General features: G+C 34.9%; 1 protein-coding gene across 3 annotated transcripts in view; it reads right to left on the bottom strand.

The window, feature by feature from the left end:
- Positions 1-765: 765 nt before the first annotated feature.
- The window catches only part of LOC131522119 (carboxypeptidase Q-like), a 48,447-nt gene continuing 35,513 nt past the window's right edge, over positions 766-13,699 (bottom strand). The window contains exons 6-9 of one of the 3 annotated variants that reach the window (XR_009266447.1): positions 11,383-11,474; positions 7,960-8,161; positions 7,511-7,655; positions 1,146-1,285 (exon numbers count right to left, since the gene is read on the bottom strand). Coding sequence is in view for 1 of the 3 variants with exons in the window: in XM_058747375.1 (XP_058603358.1) it covers positions 1,125-1,285; positions 7,960-8,161; positions 11,383-11,474 (455 nt within the window). In the remaining 2 variants the exon portion in view is untranslated. Of the gene's footprint in view, positions 1,286-7,510; positions 7,656-7,959; positions 8,162-11,382; positions 11,475-13,699 lie in introns of all 3 variants that reach the window. The other 2 variants (XR_009266448.1, XM_058747375.1) reach the window with 2 other exon arrangements.

The raw sequence follows: 13,699 nt of genomic DNA, 5'->3' as shown, positions 1-13,699 counted from the left end.
TCACCCTCATGCCATTCCAATCCCAATTAAACTTTTGTTCACCTTCGAAACACACAAAAAGGTTTCTCTAAAGAAACCTGAGATTTCTGTCCTTCCATTGAAAGTTCATGCAACTAAAATTTGTAAGCTTCAGAAAGTTCATAAAGACATCATAAAATGAATCCATATCATTTGTGCAGCTTAATTGTCTTCTTAAGAAACGCAATCACTTCATATCATAAATAGATTTAATTTATACTTCTACTCACACATCGATCAACAAACATACAGAAATCATTATGATAAACGGATGCTCAAAGAACAACATGTTTACCACATTAGATGTACTCAGTGTACTCTATGTGCGCTGATCAATGTTTATATATGAATAAAAGCCTGAATTAAATCTGTTCATAAAGCTATTGTGTCTCTTCAGCAGACTTGGACTAAACTGCTTTAGATTGCATTTCATTAACAATGTATTAATGAACTTTTTGAAGTGTTAAAGTTCGGTGGAGTGGATTTTCAATGGAAGGAAAGAAATCTCTCAGGTGGATGATTTTCATCTAACTTCTGTGAAAAAAGCGAGGAAGTATGACTAAACAGTAGCATATCCATTGCTTTTTGTTTGTTTGTTTTAGGAAAGGAGAACTAGGCTTAGTTTCCAAAGGGAAGTCAGATGTTCTGATGACTAAGACATATTCAGTTTGTGGAAAATGACATCATAATAGCATCACACTGTTTGTCACTGTTTACATGAAATTGTGAAGCCAAGACTTCCCAAGATAATTTTAGCCACAGATGCTGGATCTTTATTCAACGATTTTTTTTTTAGAATACATATGAACCACTTATGTTTACAGAATTGACAAATCAATTAATAAATTATGAATAGACATGACAATTTCACATTATAAAACTAAATTAAAATTTTTAACAAATTAAAAAAGAAAATTACACAAGTATCAAAGTAGCAATATATATTACATGAGAGTAGAGTGATCAGGAGTGTACCTGAGGTTATGATGAAGTCAAATCACAAAAAAATTCTCCGGTTGATAGAGAATTCTCAAGGTAATGGTGTGATCGACTGACTGCTGTAAGCTGATGGACAGGGGTTTGTTCAGTCGTTTGTGAGTGACTCACTATCTGGGAAGCATTTCCTCCAGGTCAGCGACCACGTAGGCCACCACGGCCCAAACAGCAGAACACAGGTTCATCTCCTCTGGGTTTTGGACACTCATTGTGTCACCGTCACTGTGGTGGAACCAGAAGTACCTCTGGTCTGCAGTGTGCAGGCTGGCGCCTAAGAAAAAGATACATAATGAACAGAACTGAAATGGTGTGATTCTGTTTTTCACATGTGTGAAAATTGTCCTTCTGCCTTAGAATATTAAATAGTCTGGCTTACGTCTGCTCTTTAAAATAGTTCACCCAAAAATGAAAATTCCATCGTCATTTACTCACCCACATGTTCCAAACACAGATTCTTTTCAATGCAGTTATATAAAAAATTATATAAAAAATACCTCAAATGTTCTGAAGCCATACACTTTCAGAAATAAAGGTACAAAAGCTGTCACTGGGGGCGGTACCTTTTCAAAAGGTACACTTTTGTACCTATTAGGTTCAAATATGTACACTTTAAGTACTAATATGTACCTTTAAGGTACCAAAATGGACCCTTTAGGTACAAACATGTACCTTTTGAAAAGGTACCGCCCCAGTGACAGCTTTTGTACCTTTATTTCTGAAAGTGTATGATAGTGTCGAATAAGAAACAAATTATGGAAGCTTGTTTCAGGAATAAAAAATAAAAAAAGATAATTGTGACTTTTTATCTCACAATTTTCTCACAAAATCAAAATATCACAGTTACTAGATGCTTCAAGATGGCGGCATGAAGGTGTGGATTGTTAATATCGCTGTTCAGTTTCTCAGTATTGTATACTCTTTTTAATCGTTTGAAAGAAGTGGACGAATTTTCTTTTAATATTGTGAGTGAAGAAAATCAATGTGGTTGTAAACATCTCGGTTTTGGGAAGAGTGTTATTTTTTCACTGATTTACCATCCGTGGACTAACTGTTCAGGGAAACAACGGCAGAAAAATGAGAAGGCAATTAAGTGACTGGGCGATTATAATAATGTGTCTTCTTTTGTCAGGAGATATTCATCAATGTCCTGGGCCTGTTTTGAGGAATTTTGAAGGTATTATTTCGGGCGATTCTGATATGACACCCCGAGTTTCGACTATCGAGCAATGTCGGATTTCGAAAATCGCCGTGGAATGGAGTTCTATAGCGGACTGTTGGAGAGATTTGCTTCCTTGTTTTGAAACAAGAGATGTAATTCAAATGGAGAATGGTGTGATGGATATGTTTTCTACATCTGAGGAAGGTGGCAGGACTTCGAGGACACTGAGGCTCAGAGCTGGGTCTGTTGAGGAAGACGCGCAGCTTTCACGGGATTATGGAGAGCATTAAATGACTTGGGGTATCAGGGAAAGACTAAGATAAAATGTTCTAAAATTAGCCTTAACGTAGATGGAAGATTGATATCTGATCAGATAAAGGTAGCAAATCATTTTAATTGATTTTTTACTACGGTTGCAGAAAAATTGGTTAAGGAGCTCCCAGCACAAATTGGTATAATTAATGATAAATTAGTTATGCCGGGAGGTTTTTTGTTTACTAAAGTAAAGGAGAGTAACGTTTTTAAGAAATTAACAAATCTTAAAAGTAGTAAAGCAACAGGGTTAGATAACATTCCAGTTAAGTTTCTTAAGGATTCAGCCAACTTTATTACTCCAATGGTTACCCATATTATAAATATTTCAATTTGTCAAGGTAAGGTTCCTTATGAGTTAAAGCAAGCAAGAGTTATTCCCAATTATATTATTCAATTTTGAGTGCATTAGCAAAAGTGATGGAAAAGATTATTTTTGAGCAGATTGAAGACTATCTTTTTAAACATAATATATGTTGTATGAGTTTCAATCTGGTTTTAGGAGGAAACACTCCACTGAGACAACAATTTTATATTTAACAGATTATATAAGGAAAGAAATGGATAAAGGGAAGTTAAGTGAGATGGCACTTTTAGATCTGCAAAAAGCTTTTGATACAGTATTTTGCTTTTAAAAGTTAAAGCGATGAGTTTTAGCAACACGGCCTGTAAATGGATTAAGTCTTACCTTGAAAATAGGTGTCAAATAGTAGAGTTAAATGGGGTGTTTTCAGATTGTTTGACCATTTCAGTTCCGCAAGGGAGTGTATTAGGTCCTTTACTATTTTTATTATATATTAATGATTTAAAAATGGCCTGTTCAAATAAGCTTTTATTATATGCAGATGATGCAGCAATAATTGTGTCTCATGAGAGGAAGGAAAATATTGAAAATGAATTAAGTAGAAATTCTTAATTCCTTTCCGGAGGCCATGGCGGATACTCCGTGGCCTTAGCCGGCTCGGCCACCACGGCCACGGGCATATGGCCCCCCCAAAACTAGGAATTCTGAGGGGTGTTCTGGAGGAACGGGCACTTGAGGGCGCTCTGGAGGAGCGAGCTCTGGAGCTGGGCTCCAAGACATCCCATCATAAATCCCTAGTATTCCTAGGGGAACGTGTGCGGCAGCCGGTGGGCTTGCCATTGTGGCGGACGGTGGCGGGCTTGACTGAGGAGTGGCTGGCGAACTTGGCTGATGAACGGCCAGCAGGCTCGAGCGAGCCGCGGCCAGCAGGCAAGATGGTGGGCTTGTTCTGGATCGGGGCTGGACACTCTTCAGACACCGGGGAGACAGAGGGAGAACTGAGGACTTATAAACCTGAACCAAACAAAGGGAACTAATGAGATAATTAATAAACACAGATGGAACCGAATGAACTAATCAGGGAACAGGAAACATGACCAAAAATGGACAAACAGGAAACAAAACGGGAACATACATGTGACAACTATGCTGTATGTTGTTAACATATTTTCCAGTACATAAGTGCCGTTTTTATCATTTGAACTGTGCTGCAATTTAAATACTAAAGTGACTTATAACATCAACATTTGGATTCGTACAGTGCATTTTCCATACATCGGCAGATTAATTTCCCTTTGAATAAATTTGTTTGGACTTGCCATTTAATATAAATGCCACAATAATTTATTTTTGTTTTATACTTTTATTTTTTATTCCTGTTCTTTTCTGAATGTTGTTTAAATTTAAAGGTTTAATTTATAATGTATGTAAACTTTTTTTAACTGGTAATTTACATTAATCTGAATGTAATAATATAACACGACTTACAGACTGATGTGACTTATTTGTTTTTTTTATCTTTTTCTTCTCTCAAAAATGCAATTTTGAACGGGTGCGACTTATAATAAAACGCAGCTTATTTTCTGGAGAATACGGTCTGTCAAATATCTGAACAAATAATTATTTTGAATCAGATCGGAATGATTGGTTTACTTATTAGATGCATCTGGTTCGCAGTTCACAAATTTAATGGTCAAAGCCTCTGATTGTAGGGGAATATTATCAATTTCATTCTGTTTCTCATGCAAAGCTATCATATGGTTCTAGAACACTGGGAATATAACACGAGTGACATCAGCCAATTTTATGATTCATTTATGGAGCTTTTGTGTCGTATTTGAAACTTGAAAACTCCAGGCCACTTTCATAGTAACCACGAAAAAAAAAAGTCTTCAGAATTTTGCTTCTTGCATTTCACTGAAAAAGGAAGTCGTATGAGTTTCGAATGACATGGTGTGTAAATTACCATTAATTTTGGGGCCATTACAAAACGACTGCAAGCTATTCTTTTTGTTTAGTTTTAAACTCTGTATGGGTTTTCATATTCCTAGGCCTTGATCCAAGTGACGCTGATGACAAGCTGGCCATGGCAGTGACTCATTAACACAGCATCACTCATGCAAAATCATTTTAAGATCAGTGTGACATAAACATTCACAAAAACGTTTTCTATATCCCACTGCAGGCCTCATTCTCTTTGTTTGGAGGAGCAATAGAATCCAGAATGCATGTGGTTGCAGTTAAAGCCTGTTTGCCTGCCATCTATTTCTGTACTGATCCCATATGTGAACAGGCACCAGCCACAAGATTCTTTATTCCCCTGGAAATTCAGGGACAGAGTTTTGTTTGACCTTAGAAGGGTGCTTGGTGAAGCATTGCTTATTCTCTGCCCTAGAATCAATAGTGTGAGGTGTACGGTGCAGTGAACTGAAAAAACTGCACAGGGTTGAGGCTATGTTCCAACAAACCTCCAATGTAAATGCAACTATCAGTACGGTTTTTAAAACATCTGTTTGGTTTTATATTTAAACCTTTTTTATTTACACTAAACTTCAGTTTGCGATGCTACTGCTGAAATAAGAAAATGAAAAAAAATCTGTTGAAATTATCTATCTATCTATCTATCTATCTATCTATCTATCTATCTATCTATCTATCTATCTATCTATCTATCTATCTATCTATCTATCTGTCTGTCTATCTGTCTGTCTGTCTGTCTGTCTGTCTGTCTGTCTGTCTGTCTGTCTAAACATCTATCTACCCTACCGTACAAGTTTGGGATCAGTAAGATTTTTTTAAATTAAATTAAAACTTTTTTTCAGCAAGGATGCATTAAACTGATTGAATTAAATTGACTCTTATCTTGTTACAAAATAAATTATATTTCAAGTAAATGTCATTTTTTTTCTTTCATCTATTTGGTTATATATTTAAACATTTTTTAGTTCCACTAAACTGTAGTTTACGATGCTACTATTGAAATGAGTTGTTTGCAATCTGCCACAATTACTGTACTTTGCTTGTTGAGTGAAAGTCTATCTATCTATACTACTGTACAAGTTTGGGGTCAGTACGATTTTTTAAAATTAAATTAATACTTTTTCCAGCAAGGTTGCATTAAATTGATTAAAACTGACTCTTATCTTGTTACAAAATAAATTATATTTCAAGTAAATGCAGTTCTTTACTTTTCACCTATTCATCTAATAATCCTGAAAAGATATATGTTATGGTTTCCGCAAAAATATTAAGCAGCGCAATTGTTTTCAGTATACAGTAGACAGTAATAAAATGTGTCTTGAGCACCAAATCAGCATATTAGAATGATTTCTGAAGCATCGTGTGACACTGAAGACTGGATTAATGATGCTGATATTTCAGTTTTGCAATCACAGGAATAAATTTAATTTTAAAGATATTAAAACAGAAAACAGTTATTTTATATTATGCTGCAATTATATTAATTGTAATGATATTTTTGATCACATAAATGCAGCTTTGCTGAGCTTAAGAAAGAAACAGTAATTTATCAAACTCTTATTCTGCTTTTGATTTTTTGATTATTACTGACTGCACCGTTAACACTACACCAGATAAATACCCATAATACTACATCACGTTTGCGGTACATTCTACAATATCCAACAGCAAATACAAACCGTATCAAGCTCCATTTTTGAGTTGGTAAGCTGCCATGACTGTAACAGAAACCATATTAACTTACATTAAACTTGAGAGAAGCTGCTGAAAAGCGATGCCAAGATTTCATGTTTGAATTTGCAGCTTTGTCAAGGGGAAGAACTACAGAGTAACTTATGATTACACATCAAATGCAGCACAAAATCTTCTGTTGTTGGAAAACAGAAACCAGCTCAAGTTGCTCCGTGTTGCCGTAGCTGTTTAGACAGCTGTGAGGGTGATTCATTTGTTTAGCGTGTTGGCTTTAAACTTCAGCGGAATTTCGCCATACATTTCTACATGCCTCCTGCTGCGTTCATTTTTCCTGCAGTGATGTCATAGTCAATTCATCTGATAACACTGCATGCAGTGCAGCGAGGGAACAACCGATCCTCTTGTGTGCCGCAGTTCATTGGTGGTTAAAGCAATCAGACTGGTGACTACAGACATTAATGAGATTTATCCATTCTAATGCTCAAGTAATTTAATATGATGATGGGAGAAGGCAGTATAGCTGCCATGCGTGACTTTTCACAAGAGCTAATGACTGCTTATACAGTGGGGTCTCAGAGTCTGAAATCACATTGTGAAGCAAGAACAAAGAAAAGTTATGACATAAAATGAACACCAAATATTTATATTTCTATGTCACTAAATCAAATGTAAGCAAGTCTGTGAAACAGACCAGGCAAGGTACAAAAGGTCAGAAAAAGAAGCTCTTTGGAACATGCTGGATGACGTGATTTGTTAAATCATGTTCATCTTTTACTGTGCAACTTTTTTATGCTAAAGACAGATGAAAGAAGAATTTGACAAATGCAAAGTGGAAGTGTCTTCAGGACTTCTGAATCCCACTGTAACTGTTAAACTAGAAAACTGCAGAGAAGGCACTCTGATGCTACAAACAGATATATTTTTTTCTTTGGAAATATTGAAGATACCGGTCACGGTTTGTTATTTTAATAGCAATAGAAACTATCAATAGTCATAAAAAGCAAACTCTGCCAGTTTTCTGAGAGTGAAAATATTAAATGATACACTACATTGCACCTGTCCGAATCTGCTCCTGGGGGTTAACCATGTGAGCGCTCTTCACTTCTGCCAAGTTTCCCAAGCTTTTCAGAGCCAATTTCACAGATCATTGGCTGAACTCAAACAATTAATGCAGTTCTTTTATTCATTAGACTGCTGAAGTCCATTGCAGTTTGTATGAGGGAAGCACAAAAAAAAAAAAAAGAGTATAAATTAAACACATTACATGTGTATAACCATGTTTGCTTAGTGAGTGGCATCTTAGCTTAAAAAATGACTATGATAAAATCAAATATAAAAAGTATAAAATAGGTACAAAAGGTACATTTTTCAAACTATCATTTTCTGTGTTCACAGTAGAAAGAAGGTTTCTTCTTTCTCACAGGTCTCTCACATGACAGTGAATAGTAATTTTCAAATTTTCAAGATCCCGAAATGAATTCTGCTAGATGAAACTGACCTGGAACCCCAGCCTTCATCCACATGTTAATGTCTGTTCCCTCTCCATGTTCTTCAAGCGACGTGACATTGATGGGGGCCAACAGTGTCATCACCTCCTTCATGATTGCCCGAGCTTTGTCACTGCCAGTGAACTGCAGTCCCAGAGGACTGAAGGTACCCAGGTCAGACTCCATTACCAGGTCAAAGTTTGAGATGTTTGCCTTAGGAGAAGTGGAAAAGAAGTCACAATCAGAGTAGAAATATACTAAAAAAAAATTATATTCTATTCTATTCTATTACATTGTATTATATTATATTTAGGGCTGTCAGTTTAACGTGTTAATTAATTAGTTATAAAAAAAATAATGAGATTAAAATATTTTAATCATTAATCTTTTTTTTTTTTTTTTTTTTTGCTCAATTTTGAACATACAGTATTTAGCCTTTTTCACACTTCTTTAAAGCCACAGCAGAACTGTTGCACGTCTCCGAGCAACACAGCGGTGTTTAGTTTCTGAATGAATCCTTGTTTTGAACGAATTGTGTGAATCAATGATTCAAAGGCCAATTAAACAGCCCATTTACTTAATTCCTGAATGAATCAGCCTTTCAATGAATGAATGAATGACTCATGAAGACATTTACCGCCACCTGCTGGCAGATTTAGTTTCTTATTTAGAGTATCATTTAATTAAAATAATAATAATAATAATATTGTGGAACATAAAAGAAGGTATTTTGAAGATTGTTGGTAACAAAGCTGTTTTGGTTACCAATGACTTTCATTGTATGAACAAAAAATACTGAGATGTTTCTCAAATTATCTTCTTTTATGTTCCATAGTTTAGGTTACGCCGTTATAGACTAAATGTTTGTGTGTAATAAATTTGAATCAAATAGAATATTTCTAAAGCTACAATTTGTAATGTCTACTTGATACCTTCTCATTTAACACAAAAATAGCTTTAAATAATCTTTATGGATAGGTCAAATTTATTTTGTGATTAATTAGATTAATTAATCAAAAGATCATAAACAAACAAAAATTAATCAAAACAAAATTTTAATCGACTGACAGCCCTAATTATTATATTATATTATATTATATTAAATTATATTATATTATATTATATTATATTATATTATATTATATTATATTATATTATATTATATTATATTATATTATATTATATTATATTTATTATAGTTAACCCAATATAAAGCAATACATTATTTTTTGTTAATCTGGGTTCTTGTATCCACAATTTTTTATTTTTATGTATTTTTTTTAATGATGGTTGGTTTCATTCTCAACTGTGAACTGCCAGCCCAAGTCATTCAAAGTTCTACCAACTATCTAAATAATTGGATGCAATACAGTAAAAAGTTGGGTCAGTGGCCAAAATGCAGCATTTGAATCCTGCTTGGCCTGAAACCACCGCTCTCTGATCAGAATCCAACCTCATAAAGTAAAAACGAAATCCCATGGCAGTGCACAGATACAATGGAGATTCAAGTCCAACTGCTGGCTAAATTATTCCATACCATAAAGTATCACTTTACAGCACACAGACCTGACAAATACAGTTTATTGCACTGTTCGGTCCAAAACCAGAAGAGTCCAAGTAAAACATTATTGACAGAAATAAAAGCTAGATGGATGGGTGCCACAGCACTTGGGTTCGTGTGGGAAATTTCAGCCAATTTGCTCCTCCTGCTAAAATTAGGATCAACTCTGAGAGTACTTTCACCATTAAAACAGAAACCACACAAACCTGGTAAAAACCTTTTGTCAGATGCCGTAACCCAAGACAATAAAATAAGCCATTTAAATAATTCTAAACAGAACTAATTGCGAGGGTACTGTGTGCTTTCAGGATAAAAGAGAAAATCCATTCCAATTCTTTGATGAAAGATTTAAAAAATGCTCTCAAGGACAAAAGAGCACTTATATAACGAACAGAGCAAAATGTGCTTACTTACAAAGTCTATTAAGTTTCTGAAATATCCTGTGCTTAACTGACATTTGCAAACAGTTTTCAAAATACACAACTCTGTGGTACTGTGGTACATTCTAGAACAAGGGTGTCAAACTCCTAGAAGGTCACAGCTGTGTTGGACTAATAACTAATATTGGGGTAAACATAAATGGAATTCACTAATCGCATTCACTTTAGAATACATATGCAGTACAAGGTGTGTCCATGATAAATTATAGAAAAACATCTTTCAAAAAAGCTTCTTAGGAAGTATTCTTTGTATTCATATTGGTTTCATGTGGTTTTGAAAGTTTTGCAAGAAAAGTTTCAATATGATGACTATAAAATATCATGAGGTATAAATTAATTAATTATATAAATCATTTAAAATTAATTATTAATTTGGTCACTTTATTTTAAGGTCCAAATCTCGCTATTAACAAGCAATTAACTATGATTTTTGCCTCAATAAACTGCTAATTTGCTGCTTATTAATAGTCAGTAAGGTAGTTGTTAAGTTTAGGTATTGGGTAGGATTAGGGATGTAGAATATGGTCATGCAGAATATGTGCTTTATAAGTATATATATATATATATATATAAGCCAATATGTTAATAATAGACATGCTAATAAGCAACTAGTGAGAAGTTTTACCTTTAATTCACATCATTAGATTTTTCAGTTGCACCACATGGCATTTTACCGCCTGAAATAACCTCAACTTGTCATAGAAAAGGTCAAATTATTTGATTCTTTGAAAGACTTATCGACCTTGACACATTGTCATAAGGATCCACAGGGGTCCTCTCTATGATAATTTTCCCCTGCATGTTTCTGTGTGTTGGCTTCCAGTTTTAATAACAATAATAATAATAATAAGAGATTATGCCAAACTACTTAAGAAGGTTTTCTTTTCAAGATATTAATTTCTTTAATGAGGCTTATTTCTACATTAAAATTTCAGGAGAATTGTGTCACCCTGACATTTTTTACTTAAATGTCAGAAAAAAATATATCAAGGTGAATTTAATTCCAAAATGAAAAACATGCTATTCATAGAAGAGGTGTATTCAGGTCAATGTATGCATGATAGCATTTTTAATGCCTTTATGAACAAATGAATCATATTAGAGAAAAAAAAAAATCACTGAACACTAAATTTAATTATTAACAATTATTTAGTGGAATCATAGAATAAATTCACTAATATATTACTTATTACTTATCTTCACATGTAATTAAATTAGCGGTGTTAAAGCTGTAAATTGTGAGCTACTTCTTGCAACACAACAAATTAAAGATTGTACCTGTCCTGCTGTATATGAAAACAGAACATTACAAATATTCAATCCAAATATCATAAATTAACTTAATTAACATAATTACATCTTCAAATATTCGACACCCTTGTTCTAAACCATCCAACAGAACATAACAGTGTTAGTATGATAGGGAAGTGTACTTTGTGCTGTTGGAAGTACTGAGCAGCTCCCACCCCGCCTGGCTCCTCTGCGGACCACAGCACCGTCCTCAGTGTTCTTTTGGGACGCAGCCCTGGGGACCCAAGCAATCGACAGTATGAGCTAACCACATAATATTTCAGAATATATTTTCATAACGCAGCTACTTTAATATTGCTTCACTGGCTAAGATCAAGGTTAGTCTCTTTCATCAATCTGATCTTTAGCAGAAAAGGACAAGAGAAGATTACATTTATTTTTAAAATAAAAGTGCAAATGTAAGGTCAGGTTGACACATCAGAGACGGCATGCTGACGTATCTGGGAAGGCAATGCTAGATGATCCTGGCCGTCCAGACAGTTGCATACTGCGCACTTGATAACTTGTCTGTACTTCCTGCAGAGTGAAATCTGTGAGAGATATTTTGGGCTTAATTGTGTTGGGCTTTCTCGATGATCCAGATGGGAGAGCTGTCCGTATGTGCATCCATCTCCTGAACTGCAAGGTATACATGGTCAAATGGCACAGAAGAGAATGTGGCCGAGAGAACGTAATATACCAGAACATGAGGCTAATACGAGTAGATTTATGGATTCTGAACAAATAGCTCACACTGTTGCAATAATAAATAAAACTTGCATAGTAGAAACAGAGCCAAGGACTCGATGAACTGAACGTTGTTGTTGAGCATTTAAAATGTTGTAGAGAATGCTTACTCTACCAGCAGTGAAATTAATCATGTTGTCTGTGGTTATTGTGCACCATTATACCTTTATTTTGCCAGTGTTTGTGGACGCCCATTGCCAAGAGAAAGATGTTAAATACAAATGAGCACAACCCTCAGCATTGCCTGTGCAATAAAGCAACAATAGAGAGGAGAGGGGCCAAGAGACTCACACCGCATTGCATATTGACACTCAGCAGGAATTTTAATAATCTCCATTATAACAGAATACTCTCTATACACTGCACTGCTTCTACAGCACTTGTCCCCAAAAATAATATGCATACAGTCTGAACTAAAACATCTTCCAAACACTAATCTTTTACAATTATTTAAAAATAGTCATTTTAAAAATACTACAATAATATAATGAGTTATAACATGTATACACAGAATTGTTGGTGCCCTTGGTAAATATGATCAAAGAAGGCTGTGAAAATGAATCTACATTGTTGATCCTTTTGATCTTTTATTAAAAAAATTCACAAAAATCTAACCTTTCATTGGAGAATAAGAATTTAAAATGGGGGGAAATATCATTATGAAATAAATGTTTTTCTCTAATACACATTGGCCACAATTAATGGTACCTTTTTATTCAATACTTTTTGAAACCTCCCTTTGCCAGTTTAACAGCTCTAAATTTTCTCCTGTAATGCCTGATGAGAGACCATTCCTTCATCCAGAATCACTCCAGACCCTTTAGATTGCCAGCTCCATGTTGGTGCTTCTTCTCTTCAGTTCACTCATTTTCTATAGGGTTCAGGTGAGAGGACTGGAATGGCCAGCAGAAGCTTGGTTTTGTGCTCAGTGACCCATTTTTGTGTTGTTTTTAAGGTTTGTTTTTGGATTATTGTCCGGTTGAAAGATCCAAACATGGCCCATTATAAGATTTCTAACAGAGTCAGTCACTTATTGATTTTTTTTATCTGTTGGTATTTGATAGAATCCATTATGCCATGCGTCTAAACAAGATGTCCAGGACCTCCAGCAGAAATATAGGCCCACAACATCAAAAATACAGCAGTATATTTCATTGTACACATGGGGTACTTTTTATCCCTGTGTTCACCAAACCCATCTTGAGTGTTTGCTGCTAAAAAGCTAATTTTTTAGTTTCATCTGACCATAGAAGCCAGTCCCATTTGAAGTTCCAGTCGTGTCTGATAACTGAATATGCTGGAGTTTGTTTTTGGATGAGCGAGGAGAATTTTTCTTGAAACCCTCCCAAACAACATGTCAAGTCAAGTCAAGTCACCTTTATTTATATAGCGCTTTTACAATACAGATTGTGTCAAAGCACTTAACAGTATCAAATTGGAGGATAGAGTGTCAGTAATGTATAATGATAAGATTAAACACTCAATTTTCAGTTAAAGGCATTTCATTATTGAATTCAGAGATGTCATTGTCTAGCTCAGTTTAGTTTAAATAGTACCTGTGCAATCAAATCGGCGATAATCGCTAGAAATTAAGTGTCCCCAACTGAGCAAGCCAGAGGCGACAGCGGCAAGGAACCAAAACTCCCTCTGAGACAGAATGGAGAAAAAAAAACCTTGGGAGAAACCAGACTCAGTCGGGGGGCCAGTTCTCCT

The sequence above is a fragment of the Onychostoma macrolepis genome, chromosome 16, assembly GCF_012432095.1.
Source record: "Onychostoma macrolepis isolate SWU-2019 chromosome 16, ASM1243209v1, whole genome shotgun sequence".
NCBI lineage: Eukaryota > Metazoa > Chordata > Actinopteri > Cypriniformes > Cyprinidae > Onychostoma > Onychostoma macrolepis.
The sequence above is the reverse complement of the archived record's forward strand: the minus strand, read 5'-3'. Positions and strand labels throughout refer to the sequence as shown.